The sequence below is a fragment of the Muntiacus reevesi genome, chromosome 16 (genome assembly GCF_963930625.1).
Source record: "Muntiacus reevesi chromosome 16, mMunRee1.1, whole genome shotgun sequence".
In the NCBI taxonomy this organism is placed as follows: Eukaryota; Metazoa; Chordata; class Mammalia; order Artiodactyla; family Cervidae; genus Muntiacus; species Muntiacus reevesi.
In genome coordinates, this window is record NC_089264.1 from 24,409,393 (window position 1) to 24,428,393 (window position 19,001).

At 39.5% G+C, this 19,001-nt stretch overlaps 1 protein-coding gene across 1 annotated transcript in view; it reads right to left on the bottom strand.

Annotated features, from left to right (window-relative positions):
• Positions 1–8,861: 8,861 nt before the first annotated feature.
• LOC136147908 (alcohol dehydrogenase 1-like) overlaps positions 8,862–19,001 on the bottom strand; it is a 195,885-nt gene continuing 185,745 nt past the window's right edge. The window contains exons 2-3 of the mRNA XM_065907251.1: positions 10,247–10,291; positions 8,862–10,165 (exon numbers count right to left, since the gene is read on the bottom strand). Coding sequence (XP_065763323.1) covers positions 10,101–10,165; positions 10,247–10,291 — 110 coding nt within the window. The 3' untranslated portion in view covers positions 8,862–10,100. The remainder of the gene's footprint in view (positions 10,166–10,246; positions 10,292–19,001) is intronic.

Here is a 19,001-nt window from a genome sequence, read left to right on the forward strand (position 1 = left end):
CCTAGAAGTAGAATTACTGGATCATATGATAGTTCTATTTTAAATTTTTGAATAACCTCCATCCTATTTTCATAGTGGCTGCATCAATTTCTATATTCCCACCAACATTGTACAAGCATTCTCTTTTCTGCACATCCTTGACAATACTTTTTGTGGTTGTTGTTCAGTCACTCAGTTGCATCTGACTCTTTCCAATCCCAAGGACTGCAGCATGCCAGGTTTCCTTGTCCTTCACCATTTCCCAGAGCATGCTCAAACTCATGTCCATTGAGTTGGTGATGACATCCTCTGTTTTCCCCTTCTCCTCCTGCCCTCAGTCTTTTCCAGCATCAGGGTCTTTTCCAATGAATCAGTTCTTTGCACCAGTTGTCCACAGTATTAGACCTTCAGCTTCAGCATCAGCCCTTCCAATGACTCTTCAGGGTGGATTTCCTTTAGGATTGACTGGTTTGATCTCCTTGCTGTCCAAGGGACTCTCTAGACTCTTCTCCAACACCACAGTTCAAAATCATCAATTCTTTGATGCTCCATCTTCTTTATGGTCCAACTCTCATATCTGTACATGACTACTGGAAAAACCATAGCTTTGACTATATGGAACTTTACCAGCAAAGTGATGTCTCTGCTTTTTAATACTGTCTAGCTTTGTCATAGCTTTTCTTCCAATGAGCAAGAGTCTTTTAATTTAATGACTGCAGTCACTGTCCATCATGATTTTGGAGCTCAAGAAAATAAAGTCTGTCACTGTTTCCATTTTTTTCCCCATCTATTTGCCATGAAGTGAAAGGACCAGATGTGATGATCTTAGTTTTTTGAAAGCTGGATCTTAAGCCTGCTCTTTTATTTCTTGTCTTTTTTATAATAGTCATTCTAACAAGTGTGAGGTGATATCTTACTGTAGTTTTGATTTGCATTTACCTGATGATTAGTAATATCAAGCTCCTTTTCATGTGTCTGTTGGGCATTTGAATGTCTTCTTTGTAAAAATATTTCTTTAGGTTCTCTGAACATTTTTAATCCAGTTGTTTGGTTTTTTGCTATTGAGTTGTATGAGTTCTTTATATCTTTACTTGGATAGTAAAGCCTTATTAGATAGATTTGCAAATATTTCCTTCCATACAGCAAGTTGTTTTTTCATTTTATTATTAGTCTCTTTGTTGTGGAGGGTTTTTAGTTTGATGTAGTCTCACTTGTTTATTTTTATTACTTTTGCTTTTGGTGTCAAACACACACATACAAATCATCACCAAGTTAAATGTCAAGGAGAGTACTGCCTATGTTTTCTTCTATTTTTATGGTTTCAGGTAAAGGATAATGTTTTTTGTTTTTTGTTTTTTTCTTTCTGTTAGTTCATTATAACTGTATGTAACAGATTTTGGTATACTGATATTATATCCTGCAAATTTACTGTATTTATTCTAACAGTTTTATGATGGAGTCATTAGGGTTTTCTCTGTAGACTATCATCTCATTTGCAAATAGTGACAGTTTTACTCCTCCCTTTATAATTTAGATGACTTTTCTTTTTCTTGCCTAATTGCTATGGCTAGGTCTTCCAATTCTATGTTGAATAAAAGTTGCAGGAGTGGGCATCCTTGTCCTGTTTCTGAACTCCAAGGAAATGTTTTCAGATTTTCATTGTTGAGTATTGTGTCACTGGGCTTGTCATTTGTGGGTTTTATTGAGGTATATTCCCTCTATACCCACTCTGTTGAAAGTTTTTTTTATCATAAATAGATATCAAAATTTATCAAATGCCTTTTCTGCATCTGTTAAGATGTTTATATAATTTTTATCTTTCATTTTGTTAATGTAGTATGTCACATTGATTGATTTTTCTAATGTTGAACCATCCTTGCACCTCTGGAATGAATTTTATTTGATTGTGGTATATGATCCTTTTATATATTGTTGAATTCAGTTTATGAATATTTTGCTGAGGATTTTTACATCTATGTTTATCAGGGATATTGGCCTGTAATTCCCCTTTCTTGTGGTATCCTTGCCTGATTTTGGTATCAGAGTAATGCTGGCCTCATAAAATGAGTTTGGAAGTGTTCCCTTCTATTTTTAGGGAGAGTTTGAGAAGGATTGGTATTAACGCTTGAATGTTTGGTAGAATTCATCAATGAAGTTGTCTGGTCCTGGACTTTTTTCATAGGGAGGTTTGTGATTATTTCTTTTTTCATGGTATATGATTCTTTTAATGTACGGTTCAATTCGGTTTGCTAATATTCTGTTGAGAATTTTTGTATTTTTTTAAATCAGGGATATTGGCCTGTATTCTTTTTTGTTTTTTTCCTTGTAGTGTCTTTATCTGGTTTTGGTATCAGGGTAATGTTGGACTCATAAAATGAGCTTGAAAGTGTTTCCTCCTCATCAGTTTTTTTTACTTTTTATTTTATATTGGAGTATAGTCAATCAACAGTGCTATGATAGTTTTGGGTAGACAGCAAAGGTGCTCAACCATACATATACATGTATCCATTCTCCCCAGACTCCAGGAGGCTTGTGATTATTGATTCAACCTCTTTACTAATAATCAGTCTGTTCAGATTTTCTATTTCTTCCTGATTTAGTCCTGGGAGATAGTAGGTTTCCTAAAATTTACCCATTTCTTTTAGGTTGATAATTTGGTTGGTATATGAATATTCCTAGTAGACTCTCATTGTCCTTTGTATTTCTATGGTATTGATTGTAACTTCTCCTCTTTTATTTATTATTTTATTTACTTGAGCTCTTTCTTGTTTTCTTGTTCAGTCTAGCTAAAGGTTTGTCAATTTTATCTTCTCAAAGTACCAGCTCTTGCCAGATAGAGATTCATTTCAAGTGCATATGGAACATTCTCTAGTATTAACCACATACTAGGGCACAAAACAAGCCTTGAAAAATTTAAGAGTATAGAAATTATTTCAAGCATTTTTTCTGACTACAACGGCATGAAACTACATGCCACAGAAAATCAAGCACAGAAAAAGAAATGAGAAAAACAATTACATGGAGACTAAAAATAATCAATGGGTCAAAGATGAACTCAAAGAAGAAATTAAAGAATACCTTGAGGCAAATGACAATGAAAACACAATCACACAAAATCTACAGAATGCAGCAAAAGTAGTTCTTAGAAAGACATTCACATTGATTCAGGTGTCTTTAAAACAAACAGGAAGAGTCTCAAATAAACAACCTAACCCAGTACCTAAAGGAATTAGAAAAAAAGAACAAATAAAACTTAAATTCAGCAGAAAGAAGGAGATACAAAAGGTCAGAGAGGCAATTAATAAATAAATAAAATAGAGATTTTTAAAAATAGAAATAATCAATAAAACCAAGAACTGGTTCTTTCAGGATAAAAAAAATTGACAAATCTCTGGCCAGACTCACCAAGATTAAGAAAAAGACCCAATTAAACAAAATAAGAAACAAAGAGGAGAAATAATAATAGATACTGTAGAAATACCAAAAAAATCAGAATACTATGAACAACTATAACAATTATATGCTAACAAATTTGGCAACCTCAAAGAAATGCACAGCCCACCTGGAAACACAGCCCACCAAAACTAAATAAAGAAGAAATATGCATGAGACGAGTGCTCAGGCCTGGTGCACTGGGAGGACCCAGAGGAGTCCGGTGGAGAGGGAGGTGGGAGGGGGGCTCGGGATGGGGAATACGTGTAACTCTATGGCTGATTCGTGTCAATGTATGACAAAACCCACTGAAATGTTGTGAAGTAATTGGCCTCCAACTAATAAAATAAAATTTAAAAAATAAATAAAAAAGAAGAAATAGGTAATTTGAACAGCCTCATCAGTAGAAGTGAAACAAGACTGTAATTTTAAAGCTCCTTACAAACTAAAGCCCAGGACCTGATAGCTTCACTGGGAAATTCTACCAAATGTCAAAGAGGAACTTACACCAATCCTTCTCAAACTCTTCCAAAAGATTGAAGAGGAAGGAATATTCCCAAAGACATTTTACAAAGCCACCATCACTCTGATACTAAAACTAAACAAAGACACTACCAAAAAGAAAACTACAGGCCAATATCTTTGATGAATATAGGTGCAAAAATTCTCAACAAAATATTAGCAACCAAATCCAATAACACATAAGTAAGGTCATACACCATGACCAAGTTGAATTCATCCCAGGGTCACAAAAATGGCTCAACATATGCAAATCAATCAATGTAATACACTACATAAAAAAAATGATAAAACCACATGATCATCTCAATAGATACAGAAAAAAGCATTTGACCAAACTAAACATTCATTCATGATAAAAACCATTATGAAAGTGAGTAGATGGAACATATCTCAACATAATAAAATTTATTTGACAAACCCACAGCCAATACAATACTCAACAGTGAAAAACTGAAAGCCTTCCTGATAAAATCTGGAATAAGACAAGGATGCCTACTTTCACCACTTCTCTTCAACATAGTATTGGAAGTCCTAGCCACAGCAATCAGACAAGAAAAAGCTCTAAAATGTATTCAAATTAGTAGAGAAGAGGTACAGTTGTTATCATCACCAGATGACATGATAATATATATAGAAAACCCTAAAGACTCCACACAAAAACTACTAGAACTGATAAACTCAGCAAGGTAGCAGGATACACAATCAACATACTGAAATCAGTTGTATTTATTTATGCTAATGATGAAATATCAGAAAGTAATGTAAGCAGTCTTTTAAAATTACACCCCCAAAAATAAAATATTTAGGAATAAACCTCACCAAGGGAGATGGAAGAATTATATGCTGAGAACTACAAAATATCAATAAAGAAAATTAAAGATGATTCAAAGAAATGGAAAGCTATCCTATGCTCTTGGGTTGGAAGAATTAATGTTGTTAAAATGGCCATACTTCCCAAAGCAATCTACAAAGTAAATGTGATCTCTATTAAATTACCCATGACATTTTTCACAGAAATAGAACAAATAATACTAAAATTTATTTGGATCCATAAAAAGAGCTGGAATTACCAAAACAATCCTGAGGAAAAAGAGCAGAGCAGGAGGTTCAGACTTCAGACAATACCACAAGGCTACAGTAATCAAAATAGTATGGTATTGGTACAAAAATAGACATACAGATCAATGGAACAGAACAGAGAGCCCAGAAATAAATCCACACACCTATGGACAATTAACCTTTGACAAAGGAGGCAAGAATACACAATGGGGAAAGACAGTCTCTTCAGCAAGTGGTGTCGGCAAAGCTGGACAGGTGCATGCACATCTTCACGTCATACACAAAAATAAACTCAAAATGGCTTAAAAGATATCTGAATATAAGACAAGATCCCACAAACTGCTAAAATAGAACATAGGTGAAACATTCTCTGACAAAAATCATACCAATGTTTTCTTTCTTAAGCCTCCCAAGACAAAAACCAAAAAAAAAAAAAAGGGACCTAATCAAATTTTAGTTTTTTGAGCAGCAAAGGAAACCATAACAAAACAAAAAGACAGCCCACTGACTGGGAGAAAACATTTGCAAATGATACAACCAAGAAAGGCTTATTCCAAAATATACAAAGAGTTCATACAACTTAAAAAAAAAAAAAATTACCCAATCCAAAAATGGGCAGAAGAGTTTGGCAGAAGGAAAACTTGACTTCCCAGACAGAGGGTTCAGCATTAAAGAGCAGAATGTAAGCATTTTCAGTCGTGTAAGCATTTAATAGTATTGCTAACCTATGAACTTCACACTGGGAAATGTCTAAGGCCAGGTAGCAGTGACTTCCTTGGATATCTCATGGTTAGCACAAGCTTGCTCTAAGGTAACTAAGCACAAGAACTCAATAAATATTTATTAAACACTTATTGCATACATGCTACTAAATATCATTGAGAACATAAATGAAATTTAAGAAGGCCCCAGACCAGAAATTTCCAGTAGAATAAGTAATTGATCTCTATATCAAATATAGAAAGCAACAACAACAAAAAATAAGTCCCCTGTATAGCACAGTAGCTCTGCTCTTATGTGGCATCCTGGATAGGAGCAGGGTTTGGGGGAGAATGGATACATACATATGTATGGCTGAGTCACTTAGATGTTCACCTAAAAATATCACAGCATTGTTAATTGGCTATGCATGCTAAGTCACTTCAATCTCTTTGACTCACTCTTTGTGACCCTGTGGATTGTAGCCTGCCCGGCTCACTGTCCATGGGATTCTCCAGGCAAGAATATAGGTATGAGTTGCTATTTCCTTCTCTAGGGGATCTTCCTGAACCAAAGATTGAACCTGTGTTAATCGGCTATACCCCAACACAAAATTAAAAGTTCAAAACAAAAAATATGTCCCGTATGACACAAGAGTATTGCTGATGCTTACAAGATGATTATGAAACAGAGCTAACAAATCTTTACAGAGGGCTACTTTGACCTCAGTCTCAAGATTTGGGTAGGAACTGAATGGTTTCCATGGTGGCTCAGTTGGTAAAGAATCCGCCTGCAATGCAGGAAACCTGGATTCGATCCCTGGGTTGGGAAGATCCCCTGGAGGAGGGCATGGTAACCCATTCCAGTATCCTTGCCTGGAGAATCCCCATGGACAGAAGAGCCTGGGAGGCTATAGTCTATGGGGTCACAAAGAGTCAGATATGACTGAGTGACTTTCACTTTGAATGACCAAGAGGACAGAAAAGAGAATAAAGAAAATGATGGGTAAGGGTTAAATGAGGAATGAGTTTGTTTGGGGTACAATAATAAAAGCTTTATAAGGAACATAGGTTTTGTATTGGAGAGTAGAAAGGGGTAAGGTGGATGAGAAGGTTAGCATCAGATTATGAAGGACTTTGGATGCCGAACACAAGATCTGGTCTTTCTTCTGTCCTTCAGACCCTTCCAAACTGGAAGCAACTTGAAACTGTACGACCACCCTGCCTTTCTGATGGATGAATGTTATTCAGTCCTCAGTTTTTTCTCAGCAACTACATAATTAAAGCTTATTGACATGGCGAAGAACTAGTCATGACATAATTCCCTTAGTGATTCTAGGGGAATGTGTTCTTTTTGTTGATTTATCCACATTGACAAACTGTGCTGTGCTGAGTCACTCAGTCATGTCCAAATCTTTGTGACCCCAGAGATGTAGCTCGCCAGGCTCCTCTGTCCATGTGGATTCTCCAAGCAAGAATACTGGAGTGGGTTGCCATGCCCTTCTCCAGGGGATCTTCCCAACCCAGGGATTGAACCCAGGTCTCCAGTATTGCAGGCTATTCTTTACTGTCTGAGCCACCACAGAAGTTCCCTCAACAATTCTAGGGAAATATGTCCTTTTTGGTGTTTTATCCACATTGACAGACTACCTTGAATTAAATAGCTGACTGTAAGATGGATTGTATGAGGCCTCCAAACGTGGACAGGAGAAAAATCAAAATCCTATTCTCTGGAAACCATACACATACTGCTTACACTGAACCAAGAGCAATAGAAATGACCCAGTGAGCATTCTTCTCAGTTCTCCAAGATTATTTAAAGTCTACCTCAAACATCGTCTCCTCTACCAAGCTTCCGGAGCCCTCCACTCAGAATGCCACCTCCTTCTCTGCTTCCAAAGCCCTAGTTTATACCCATGATACAGCACTTCCCAGACAGCCTGATACAGACAAGACTTGATTATCTGTCTGTCTTCCCTCCCATAGATTATAAGCTTATTTTTATGGATAATCACTATAGCTAATGTTTATTGAGGGTTGTCCTATCTGTCAGCCTCCCTGATAAGTGCTTTAAAAGGATTACCTCATTTGTTCACACCTCTTTTTGTAGATTAAAAATGGACAAAGATAGTTAGTACTTCCAAGTTCACATAGATAGTAAGGATAGGATCTCCCCAAGTCTATATCCGTGTTACAACCACTGCCCCATACTGACTCCTGGCATAGGTAGAGGTCAACTGTTATCCATCATTGTCACTCTACTGAACCCACCTGAGTGCCTGGAATGAGGAGGTGCTCAGTCAATGTTGATTGGTATTGAGTGGAGGAGAAATGCCAGGGATGGTGGGACCTCCCTGGTGGTTCAATGGTTAAGAACACAACTTGCAATGCAGAGGACATGGGTTCAATCTCTGGTCTAAGACCCTACAAGTTCCAGAGCAACTACAAAGCCCTGGTACCAAAACTAGAGAGTGCATGCTGCAACAAAAGATCTCACATAACACAGTGAAGATCCCCGGTGCCACAACTAAGACCCGATGCAGCCTAATTAATTAATTAATATTTTTTAAAATGAAAGAAATACTGGGGAAAGTGAGCATCTTTGCTGACTGATTGGTGTCTGACTGCTGTGCTGTGAAGAGGAGAGTGCTGGAACAAACGCCAGTCTCTCTACAGAAATGTTTTGACAGATAGCAGCTCTACAAGATGAAATAGAGATTGATATGAAAAAAAAGACTGATAATGATGGAATTGAATAGAAATCAACTTCACTCAATACTTATGTTCAAGATTAAAAATATCTAAGCAAATTTAACCCCTAAAAATAACCATCATTAAACTGCCCTGGATAAAGATTCAAACCCAGTTCTCCTATAGAGAAGAGGAAGAGGAGGAAGAAAAGGGGAAGGAGAAATAGAAAAGTTTTACTCTATAGTTTTGATTTGTGAATTTTTTTTACTCAAATCTAATCCAGAGAGTAGTCTCCACCCATAAAACAGACAACAAAAAAGGGTGTATGTGCTAAGTTCCAAATGAATTATACAAACAAAAATCCTTGTTAGTGAAAGGTTGTTGCTGAATCACAAAAGACGCTGGGATTTATGGCCACTGGAGGAGAAAAATTCAATCCAGGGCCAGAGACGAAGATTGATCGCTCAGAGCTTTGTGTAATAAAGTTTTATTAAAGTATAAAAGAGATAGAGAAAGCTTCTGACCTAGACATCAGAAGGGGGCAGAAAGAATACCTGCATGCCAGTCTTTAGCTAGAGGTTATATAGTTACTAGCAGTCTGTTAATGAAAGAAAGGAATGTTTTAAAACTCAGAGAATGGCACCAGGCCCCTCACCCACAAGATGTATTTTGGGATAATCTTGGCACCAGATGAGTCATCCCAGGCCATAAAACGATTGAGTTGAATCTTGTAGAAATGCAGATTACCATACAAATAGTTTCATTTATGTAGATTAGGGGAACAATGTCTGAATATAACATACTGGTTTGTCAAATTGGTTCTGAGCCATTAGGCAGAATCGACTTGAAGACAGAGTCTGGGGTAAAGGCACAGTACATTACCATAGCTTAAGACAACCATTTCCATAAGAAAACTTCATCGGTTAGCTCAAGGTTTGAGAATTGTTAAGTTCAGGTGGCGCCTGGTGCCATGGCAACACAGTATTTTAAGAGAAACCTCTTTTTAAATTTGTATAGAGAAGAGGAATAAAAATATATCATTAGTTTGTTTCCTCCTGCTGCTTAAGAGAGAGATAAAATATGTCTGACACTTGCAGCCACTTGCAGCCTATTTCCTACGTTTGGACACCCCTGGCCTTCCTGCCTGTTACCCTCTCATTCCCCCCTTTTCTTTTAGGAGAAAAGAAAGGAAAGGGGCGTCGTTTTCATTCCGTAACTGCTTCGGAGCTGATAAGGGACGTTGTCCTTAAATTGGTGAGGCAACATATCCTCCTAACCCTCATATTCAGGGTTTCTGATCCAGGGACCCCAGGTAGTAGATGGAGGAAGCTGTGGCAGTCGCAGGAGTTTGTAACTTAAAAGTCTTCATGTGACTAGAAACAAATCCTGTTACATAGCTACAGATGTAGGGAGCAAACAGCAAAAATAGAACAATAAGCAAAGTTAAAAATCACATTATGTCCATAGTTAAGGTACAAAGTGTTGCACCAGCCCATTTGAAGATTGTTAGATGTCATCAGATTAAGAAGAGGCATCACATATGATTGTTGTTGAAGGTATTCGCAGGCTTAGAGAAAGTCTTTTTCTTGAAGTGGAGCTGCCCATCATGGGAAGCCTTCTACTGATGAAGAAGGGAGCGCTCCGCAGACCCAACAGTTAGACCAATTGTGGAATGCAGCGTAGGAGTGAGCCCAGGACAGGAAGGCATTGTCTTGAGGATCAAACGGCAGACTCAGGATTTTTGGAATCAGCAAACGTAGGCTCACATAGATTATCAGGCCCATCTGAAAAGTACAAAGTCAGAGCATAGAAAGTAAAGACATAAAATGAAATCACTTAGTTCTGGTCAGGGTGCCACCTCTTACCTTGAGTGTGATGTACCCACGAATCAATTCCTGGCACTTTGATTGCTGTGGAAGAAGGAAGAATATTGTGGTAAGGGCCTTACCAGACGGGCTCAAGAGATTGGCCCCAAGAACCCAGTGCTTTTACCAGGACCTAGTTTTCTGGCTCAAATAGAGGCTTGCTTGACTCAGAGGTTGGGTCAGGAGTCATCTCCCAGAGTTCCGTTGACAGCTGTTGAAAAGCTGAGGACTGAGTTACATAATTAGCTATTTCCAAGGCTTCAGGGTCTATAATAATGTCTGTGCGTAAGAAAGGCCTTCCATAAATACATTCAAAAGGGGACAGTCCCTCTTTTGGGGGGCAGTCCGAGCCCTCATTAAAGCTATGGGTAGAACACTAATCCAATTGTCCTGCATCTCTTGAATTAATTTGCGCAGATGTCTTTTGATAAGGTCACTAGCTTTTTCAACTTTTCCTGAGGATTGGAAAAGCTCAAAATTCAGAAAACTAAGATCATGGCATCCGGTCCCATCACTTTATGGCAAATAGATGGGGAAACAGTGGAAACAGTGGCTGACTTTATTTCTCTGGGCTCCAAAATCACTGCTGCTACTGCTAAGTCACTTCAGTCATGTCTGACTCTGTGTGACCCCGTAGACGGCAGCCCACCAGGCTCCCCTGTCCCTGGGATTCTCCAGGCAAGAACACTGGAGTGGGTTGCCATTTCCTTGCAGCCATGAAATTAAAAGATGCTTTCTCCTTAGGAGGAAAGTTATGACCAACCTAGATAGCATATTAAAAAGCAGAGACATTACCGCACCAAGAAAGGTCCGTCTAGTCAAGACTATGGTTTTTTCAGTAGTTATGTATGGATGTGAGAGTTGGACTATAAATAAAGCTCAGCACCAAAGAATTGATGCTTTTGAACTGTGGTGTTGGAGAAAATTCTTGAGAGTCCCTTGGAGTGCAAGGAGATCCAACCAGTCCATCCTAAAGGAGATCAGTCCTGGGTGTTCATTGGAAGGACTGATATTGAAGCTGAAACTCCAATACTTTGGCCACCTGATGTGAAAAGCTGATTCATCTGAAAAGACCCTGATGCTGGGAAAGATTGAGGGCAGGAGGAGAAGGGGACGACAGAGAATGAGAATGGTTGAATGGCATCACTGACTCGATGGACATGGGTTTGGGTGGACTCCGGAAGTTGGTGATGGACAGGGAGGCCTGGTGTGCTGAGGTTCATGGGGTCGCAAAGAGTCAAACACGACTGAGCAACTGAACTGAACTGAACTGAGGATTGAGGTCTCCAGGAACAGTGTAAGTGATATTCTATTCCTAGAGCTTTAGATATATCCCCAGAGCCATTTTCACTTTGAAGATTCTGTGGCAGCCTGAAACCTAGGGATAATTTCATGGATTAAAATCTTTATAACCTCTTTAGCCTAGTCCCTACTGCAGGGAAAAGCCTCAATCCATCCAGTAAAAGGATCCACCCAAACTTGTAAGCAAGAATATCCGTTAGCTTTTGGCATATAAGTAAAATCAATTTTCCAGTCCTCTCCAGGATACTTTCCACTTCGTTGTAATCCAGATTTTGCTAGTTTTTCAGCCTTTGGGTTATTTTTCTGACAAACCTCACACCTTTTTATAATATTCTTTAAAGTTTTCATTACATTTTTACCTTCAAACAAATGAGAAGCCCACTGGTAAGTACCCTCTACACCTAAATTTAAACTCTGGTGTAAACCCTTAAGAATTTTCCATTGAGCATTTTCAGGAATTATTAATCGTCCATCCTCAGACTGTAACCATCATTTATCAATAATCTTTGCTCATTTCTTCTCATATCTCTAATTCTTCCTCAGTGTATTGTGGTTTTTCGTGTTCCACGGGACCTGTCCAGATCAAAGGCATCCGCAGTGAAGGGGTTTCGTAAAGTGCCACTTTTCTGGCTTGACAGTCAACCAATTTATTATCTTTGGCTACTTTACTCCCATCCCTGCTGTGCCCTATGCAATGCATAACAGATGCTTCTTTATGACAACATATAGCAATTAAAAGTCTCTCAATCTCTCTGAAATGCTTAATAGGTTCTCCTGTTGCTGTTTTAAACTGTCTTTCTTTCCATATTGCAGCGTAAGCATGTAAAGTCAAATAAGCATACTTAGAATCAGTGTAGATATTTACCCATTGCCCTTTGCTGAACCCCAGAGCTCGGATCAGAGCCACAAGCTCTGCTAACTGAGCACTGGTTCCCTGGGAGAGAGATTTTGCTTCTAAAACCTGTTCAGCAGTCAACATGGCATAACCTGCTTTACACTTTCCACGCTGAACAAAAGAACTGCCATCTGTAAATATTTCCATGTCAGGATTGTCTAATGGGGTACCCATTAGATCTTCCTGAGCCACATAGTTTAAAGTTAGGAATTGGGAACAATCGTGATCAGGTGTTTCATTTTCCTTCTCAGGAAGGAAAGTGGCAGGATTAAAATTTCCACAAACTTTAAGCTTAATTTCTGGTCCTTCTAACAACAATGACTGATATTGAAGAAGCCTACTGTGTGTCATCCAAATATTAACCTTAGAATTTAAGATTCCACTAACATCAAAAGAAATCAATACAGTAAGATTTCATCCATTAATTATTTTGAAAGCTTCAGGTGTTAATAAAACTGTTTCCCCAATTACTGTTAGACAATGGGGCCACCCACGTGAAATTATATCTAATTCTCTGCTTAGATAAGCAATACATTGCTGGTGAGGCCCTCTGGGTTGTGTCAAATCTCCCAAGGCCACACTTTTTCTTTCAGTGACAAACAAATTAAATTCTGACCCTGAGGGCAAGCTCAAAGCTGCAGCTTGCAGGAGAGCAGTCTCAAGAACCTTAAAAACCTTGTGAGTATATGGAGACCAAACCAGTTTGTCAGTTTGGGCCTGCTGAGTCTCAGCTATAAGTTTAAAGGCCAGGGAAGTTTCCCATAACCCAGAATCCAAATGAAACTGTAGCTTGTGATTCCCCCAAATCCTCTCAATTCTCTTAAAGTTATACGTTCAGTTCAGTTCAGTCACTCAGTCATGTCCGACTCTTTGTGACTCCATGAACCGCAGCACATCAGGCCTCCCTGTCCATCACCAACTCCCAGAGTTCACCAAAACTCGTATCCACTGAGTCGGTGATGCCATTCAACCATCTCATCCTCTGTCGTCCCCTTCTCCTCCCGCCTTCAATCTTTCCCAGCATCAGGCAGGGTCTTTTCAAATGAGTCAGCTCTTCGCATCAGGTGGCAAAAGTATTGGAGTTTCACCTTCAACATCAGTCCTTCCAACGAACACCCAGGACTAATCTCCTTTAGGATGGACTGGTTGGATCTCCTTGCAGTTCAAGGGACTCTCAAGAGTCTTCTACACACAGTTCAAAACACCACAGTTCAAAAGCATCAATTCTTCGGCACTCAGCTTTCTTTATAGTCCAAACCTCACATCCATACATGACTACTGGAAAAACCATAGCCTCAACTAGACGGACCTTGGTTGAAAAAGTAATGTCTCTGCTTTTTAATAAATTGTCTGGGTTGGCCATAACTTTTCTTCCAAGGAGTAAGCATCTTTTCATTTCATGGCTGCAATCACCATCGGCAGTGACTTTGGAGCCCAAAAAAATAAAATCAGTCACTGTTTCCACTGTTTCCCCATCTATTTGCCATGAAGTGATGGGACCAGATGCCATGATCTGAGTTTTCTGAATGTTGAGCTTTAAGCCAACTTTTTCACTCTCATCTTTCACTTTCATCAACAGGCTCTTTAGTTCTTCTTCACTTTCTGCCATAAGGGTGGTGTCACCTGCATATCTGAGGTTATTGATATTTCTCCTGGCAATCTTGATTCCAGCCTGTGCTTCTTCCAGCCCAGTGTTTCTCATGAGGTACTCTGCATAGAAGTTAAATAAGCAGGGTGACAATATACTGCCTTGACATACTTATTTTCCTATTTGGAACAAGTCTGTTGTTCCTTGTCCAGTTCAAAGTGTTGTTTCCTGACCTGAATACAGGTTTCTCAAGAGACAGGTCACGTGGTCTGGTATTCCCATCTCTTGAAGAATTTTCCACAGTCTGTTGTGATCCACACTGTCAAAGGTTTTGGCATAGTCAATAAAGCAGAAATAGATGTTTTTCTGGAACTCTCTTGCTTTTTCAATGATCCAGAGGATGCTGCCAATTTGATCTCTGGTTTCTCTGCCTTTTCTAAAACCAGCTTGAACATCTGGAAGTTCACAGTTCATGTATTGCTGAAGCCTGGCTTGGAGAATTTTGAGCATTACTTTACTAGCGTGTGAGATGAGTGCAATTGTGCGGTAGTTTGAGCATTCTTTGGGATTGTCTTTCTTTGGGATTGGAATGAAAACTGACCTTTTCCAGTCCTGTGGCCACTGCTGAGTTTTCCAAATTTGCTGGCATATTGAGTGCAGCACTGTCACAGCAGCATCTTTCAGGATTTGAAATAGCTCAACTGGAATTCCATCACCTCCACTAGCTTTGTTCATAGTGATGGTTCCTAAAGCCCACTTGACTTCACATTCCCAGATGTCTGGCTCTAGGTGAGTGATCACACCATCATGATTATCTAGGTCATGAAGATCTTTTTTTGTACAGTTCTTCTGTGTATTCTTGCCACTTCTTAATCTTCTGCTGCTGTTAAGTCTATACCATTTCTGTCCTTTATTGAGCCCATCTTGGCATGAAAAGTTGCCTTGGTATCTCTAATTTTCCTGAAGAGATCTCTAGTTTTTCCCATTCTATTGTTTTCCTCTATTTCTTTCCGCTGATTGCAGGAACAGCAGATGCACAGTGCAAGGAGTATCCGAGAGGAGATACCCCACATCCAAGGTCATAAGCAGTGACTGTGAGGACATACCCGATGTCCAAGGTAAGGAACGGTGGCTGCGCTTTGCTGGAGCAACCCTGAAGTGACACCTCACGTCCAAGGTAGAAGAAACCCAAGTAAGACTGTAGACACTAAGAGAGGTCATCAGAGAGCAGACATACTGAAATCACAATCACAGAAAGCTAGCCAATCTGATCAAAGGACCATAACCTTGTCTACCTCAATGAAACCATGAGCCATGCCATGTGGAGCCACACAAGATGGAAGGGTCATGCTGGAGAGATCTGACAGAATGTGGTCCCCTGGAGAAGGGAATGGCAAACCACTACAGTATTCTTGCCTGGAGAACCCCATCAACAGTATGAAAAGGCAAAAAGATAGGACACTGAAAGATGAACTCCCCAGGTCAGTAGGTGCCCAATATGCTACTGGAGATCAGCAGAGAAAAAACTCCAGAAAGAATGAAGGAATAGAGACAAAGCAAAAACAACACCCAGTTGTGGATGTGACTGGTGATAGAAGCAAGGTCCGATGCTGTAAAGAGCAATATTGCAAAGGAATATGGAATGTTAGGTCCATGAATCAAGGCAAATTGGAAGTGGTCAAACAGGAGATGGCAAGAGTGAATGTCGACATTCTAGGAATCAGCGAACTAAAATGGACTGGAATGGGTGAATTTAACTCAGATGACCATTATATCTACTACTGTGGGCAGGAATCCCTTAGAAGAAATGGAGTAGCCATCATGGTCAACAAGAGTTCGAAATGCAGTACTTGGATGCAATCTCAAAAACAACGGAATGATCTCTGTTCATTTTCAAGGCAAACTATTCAATCTCACACTGATTCAAGCCTATGCCCCAACCAGTAACACTGAAGAAGCTGAAGTTGAATGGTTCTATGAAGACCTACAAGACCTTTTAGAACTAACACCCAAAAAAGATGTCCTTTTCATTATAGGGGACTGGAATGCAAAATAATGGATAACACTTACAGAAAGGCAGTGCTGTGAGTCCACCACAGTTCTAAACATTTCTTGCATGTTGACGCTCTTAATGTTTAAGGGAAATCTATGAAGTAGGAGCTATTATGATCATTTTCATTTTATTTATGGAGAAACTGAAGGACAGAGAAGTTGGATTTCTTACTTACATAAAGCATGTAAGACATGGAAATAAGATTGGAATGCAAGTCTGTTAGTGTTAGTATCCATGCTTCTAACCACTGCACTTTACTGCCTCATGTAACAGAGAGGGAAAATCCTACTGAAGATGAATTGATTCGAGTTTCTGCTCCCAGTTGCAGTCCCACCCTTGACCTTCTTTGGCTGATTGCTTAGGGCTCAGAATATACACCCAATAAAGGTCTAGATTTAGGCAACGGGGTAGGAAACAAGTGACTATTGTTCTGGTCTTTAGCAAGATCCTATTTGAAAGACAAGCCCAAACTGGACCTTCTGCTTGTTCATGCCAGACTTCATTTCATGTCTGTCAGCCCAAGCATTGCTGAATAGGAATAATGTATACATATTAAGAATAGATGCATGGGTGCAGAAAGCTTAGAGATCAGGGTATTATTTAAAAAGAGAGAAATAAACAAGACTAAGTCCCTTCAATCCTGTTCAGACACCTCCACTCTCATACCTTCTTGCCTATATGGGTGATAGCTACTTAAATAAAGCATGGTCACCTGGAATGTCTCCCAAGAGCATTCTCCTGAGCTTATAAGCCAGCCCTCTCTGCCCTAGCCCAGTTTCTCACCCAAGTATTGAGATAAGAGCTTCAATAATTCCTAGGAGAATGCAGGTTCCTAGGTTTTATGACAAGAGAGAAGCATTGTTAGGGCAAGACCCTGAGAAAATTAAAGGGCAGTTATGAAAGTTTTATGAAAGAAAATAAAAGTTATGGACAAGTAATTAGGGGGTTAAGATAGTTCTTTAGCTAGAAACTCTCCAAGTCTACAGACATGCAATTATTGAATTAGTTTCAAACTATTCTTTCACACCTACTGATACCTAAATTACTCACATCTCATGGCACCTGCGAACTATAAAGGTTTTCATCAAAGAAGCTGTTTTACTAACTTCCTCGAGGGAAGCTTTGAAGGACAGTGAATAAATCATGTCTAAGGGATGTGAATCAGGGCCGCCAGAGTGATCAGCCAAGAACTCACATTCTTATTCTGCAAGTTAATAAATAGTGCCCTTGGTGCTTTCATATCTAATATTTGCCTTAGTATCTATCTCTCAGTTCATTTCAGTTCAGTTCTGTCACTCAGTCATGTCCGACTCTTTGCGACCCCATGAATGGCAGCACGCCAGGCCTCCCTGTTCATCACCAACTCTCGGAGTTTACTCAAACTCATGCCCACTGAGTCGGTGATGCCATTCAGCCATCTCATCCTCTGTCATCCCCTTCTTCTCCTGCCCCCAATCGCTCCAAGTATCAGGGTCTTTTCCAATGAGTCAACTCTTTGCATGAGGTGGACAAAGTATTGGAGTTTCAGCTTCAGCATCAGTCCTTCCAATGAACACCCAGGACTGATCTCCTTTAGGATGGACTGGTTGAATCTCTTTGCAGTTCAAGGGACTCTCAAGAGTCTTCTCCAACACTACAGTTCAAAAGCATCAATTCTTCAGCGCTCATCTTTCTTCACAGTCCAACTCTCACATCGATACACGACCACTGGAAAAACCATAGCCTTGACCAGACAGACCTTTGTTGGCAAAGTAATGTCTCTGCTTTTTAATATGCTATCTAGGTTGGTCATAACTTTCCTTCCAAGGAGTAAATGTCTTTTAATTTCATGGCTGCATTCACCATCTGCAGTGATTTTGGACCCCAGAAAAATAAAGTCAGCTACTGTTTCCACTGATTCCCCATCTATTTGCCATGAAGTGATGGGACCAGATGACATGATCTGAGTTTTCTGAATGTTAAGCTTTAAGTCAACTTTTTCACTTTCCTCTTTCACTTTCATCAAGAGGCTTCTTAGTTCCTCTTCACTTTCTTCCATAAGGGTGGTGTCATCTGCATATCTGAGGTTATTGATATTCCTCCCGGCAATCCTGATTCCAGCTTGTGCTTCCTCCAGCCCAGCGTTTCTCATGATGTACTCTGCATATAAGTTAAATAAGCAGGGTGACAATACACAGCCTTGGTGTACTTATTTTCCTATTTGTAACCAGTCTGTTGCTCCATGTCCAGTTCTAACTGTTGCTTCCTGACCTGAATACAGGTTTCTCAAGAGGCAGGTCACGTGGTCTGGTATTCCCACCTCTTGAAGAATTTTCCACAGATATTGTGATCCACACAGTCAAGGTTTTGGCATAGTCAATAAAGCAGAAATAGATGTTTTTCTGGAACTCTCTTGCTTTTTTGATGATCCAGTGGATGTTGGCAATTTGATCTCTGGTTCCTCTGCCTTTTCTAAAACCAACTTGAACATCTGGAAGTTCTCAGTTCACGTATTGCTGAAGCCTGGCTTGGAGAATTTTGAGCATTACTTTACTAGTGTGTGAGACAAGTGCAATTGTGTGGTAGTTTGAGCATTCTTTGGCATTTCCTTTCTTTGGGATTGGAATGAAAACTGACCTTTTCTAGTCCTGTGGCCACTGCTGAGTTTTCCAAATTTGCTGGCATATTGAGTGCAGCACTTTCACAGCATCATCTTTCAGGATTTGAAATAGCTCAACTGGAATTCCATCACCTCCACTAGCTTTGTTCTTAGTGATGCTTTCTAAAGCACGCTTGACTTCACATTCCAAGATGTCTGGCTCTAGGTGAGTGATCACACCATCGTGATTATCTGGGTCGTTAAGTTCTTTTTTGTACAGTTCTGTGTATTCTTGCCACCTCTTCTTAATATCTTCTGCTTCTGTTAGGTCCATACCAT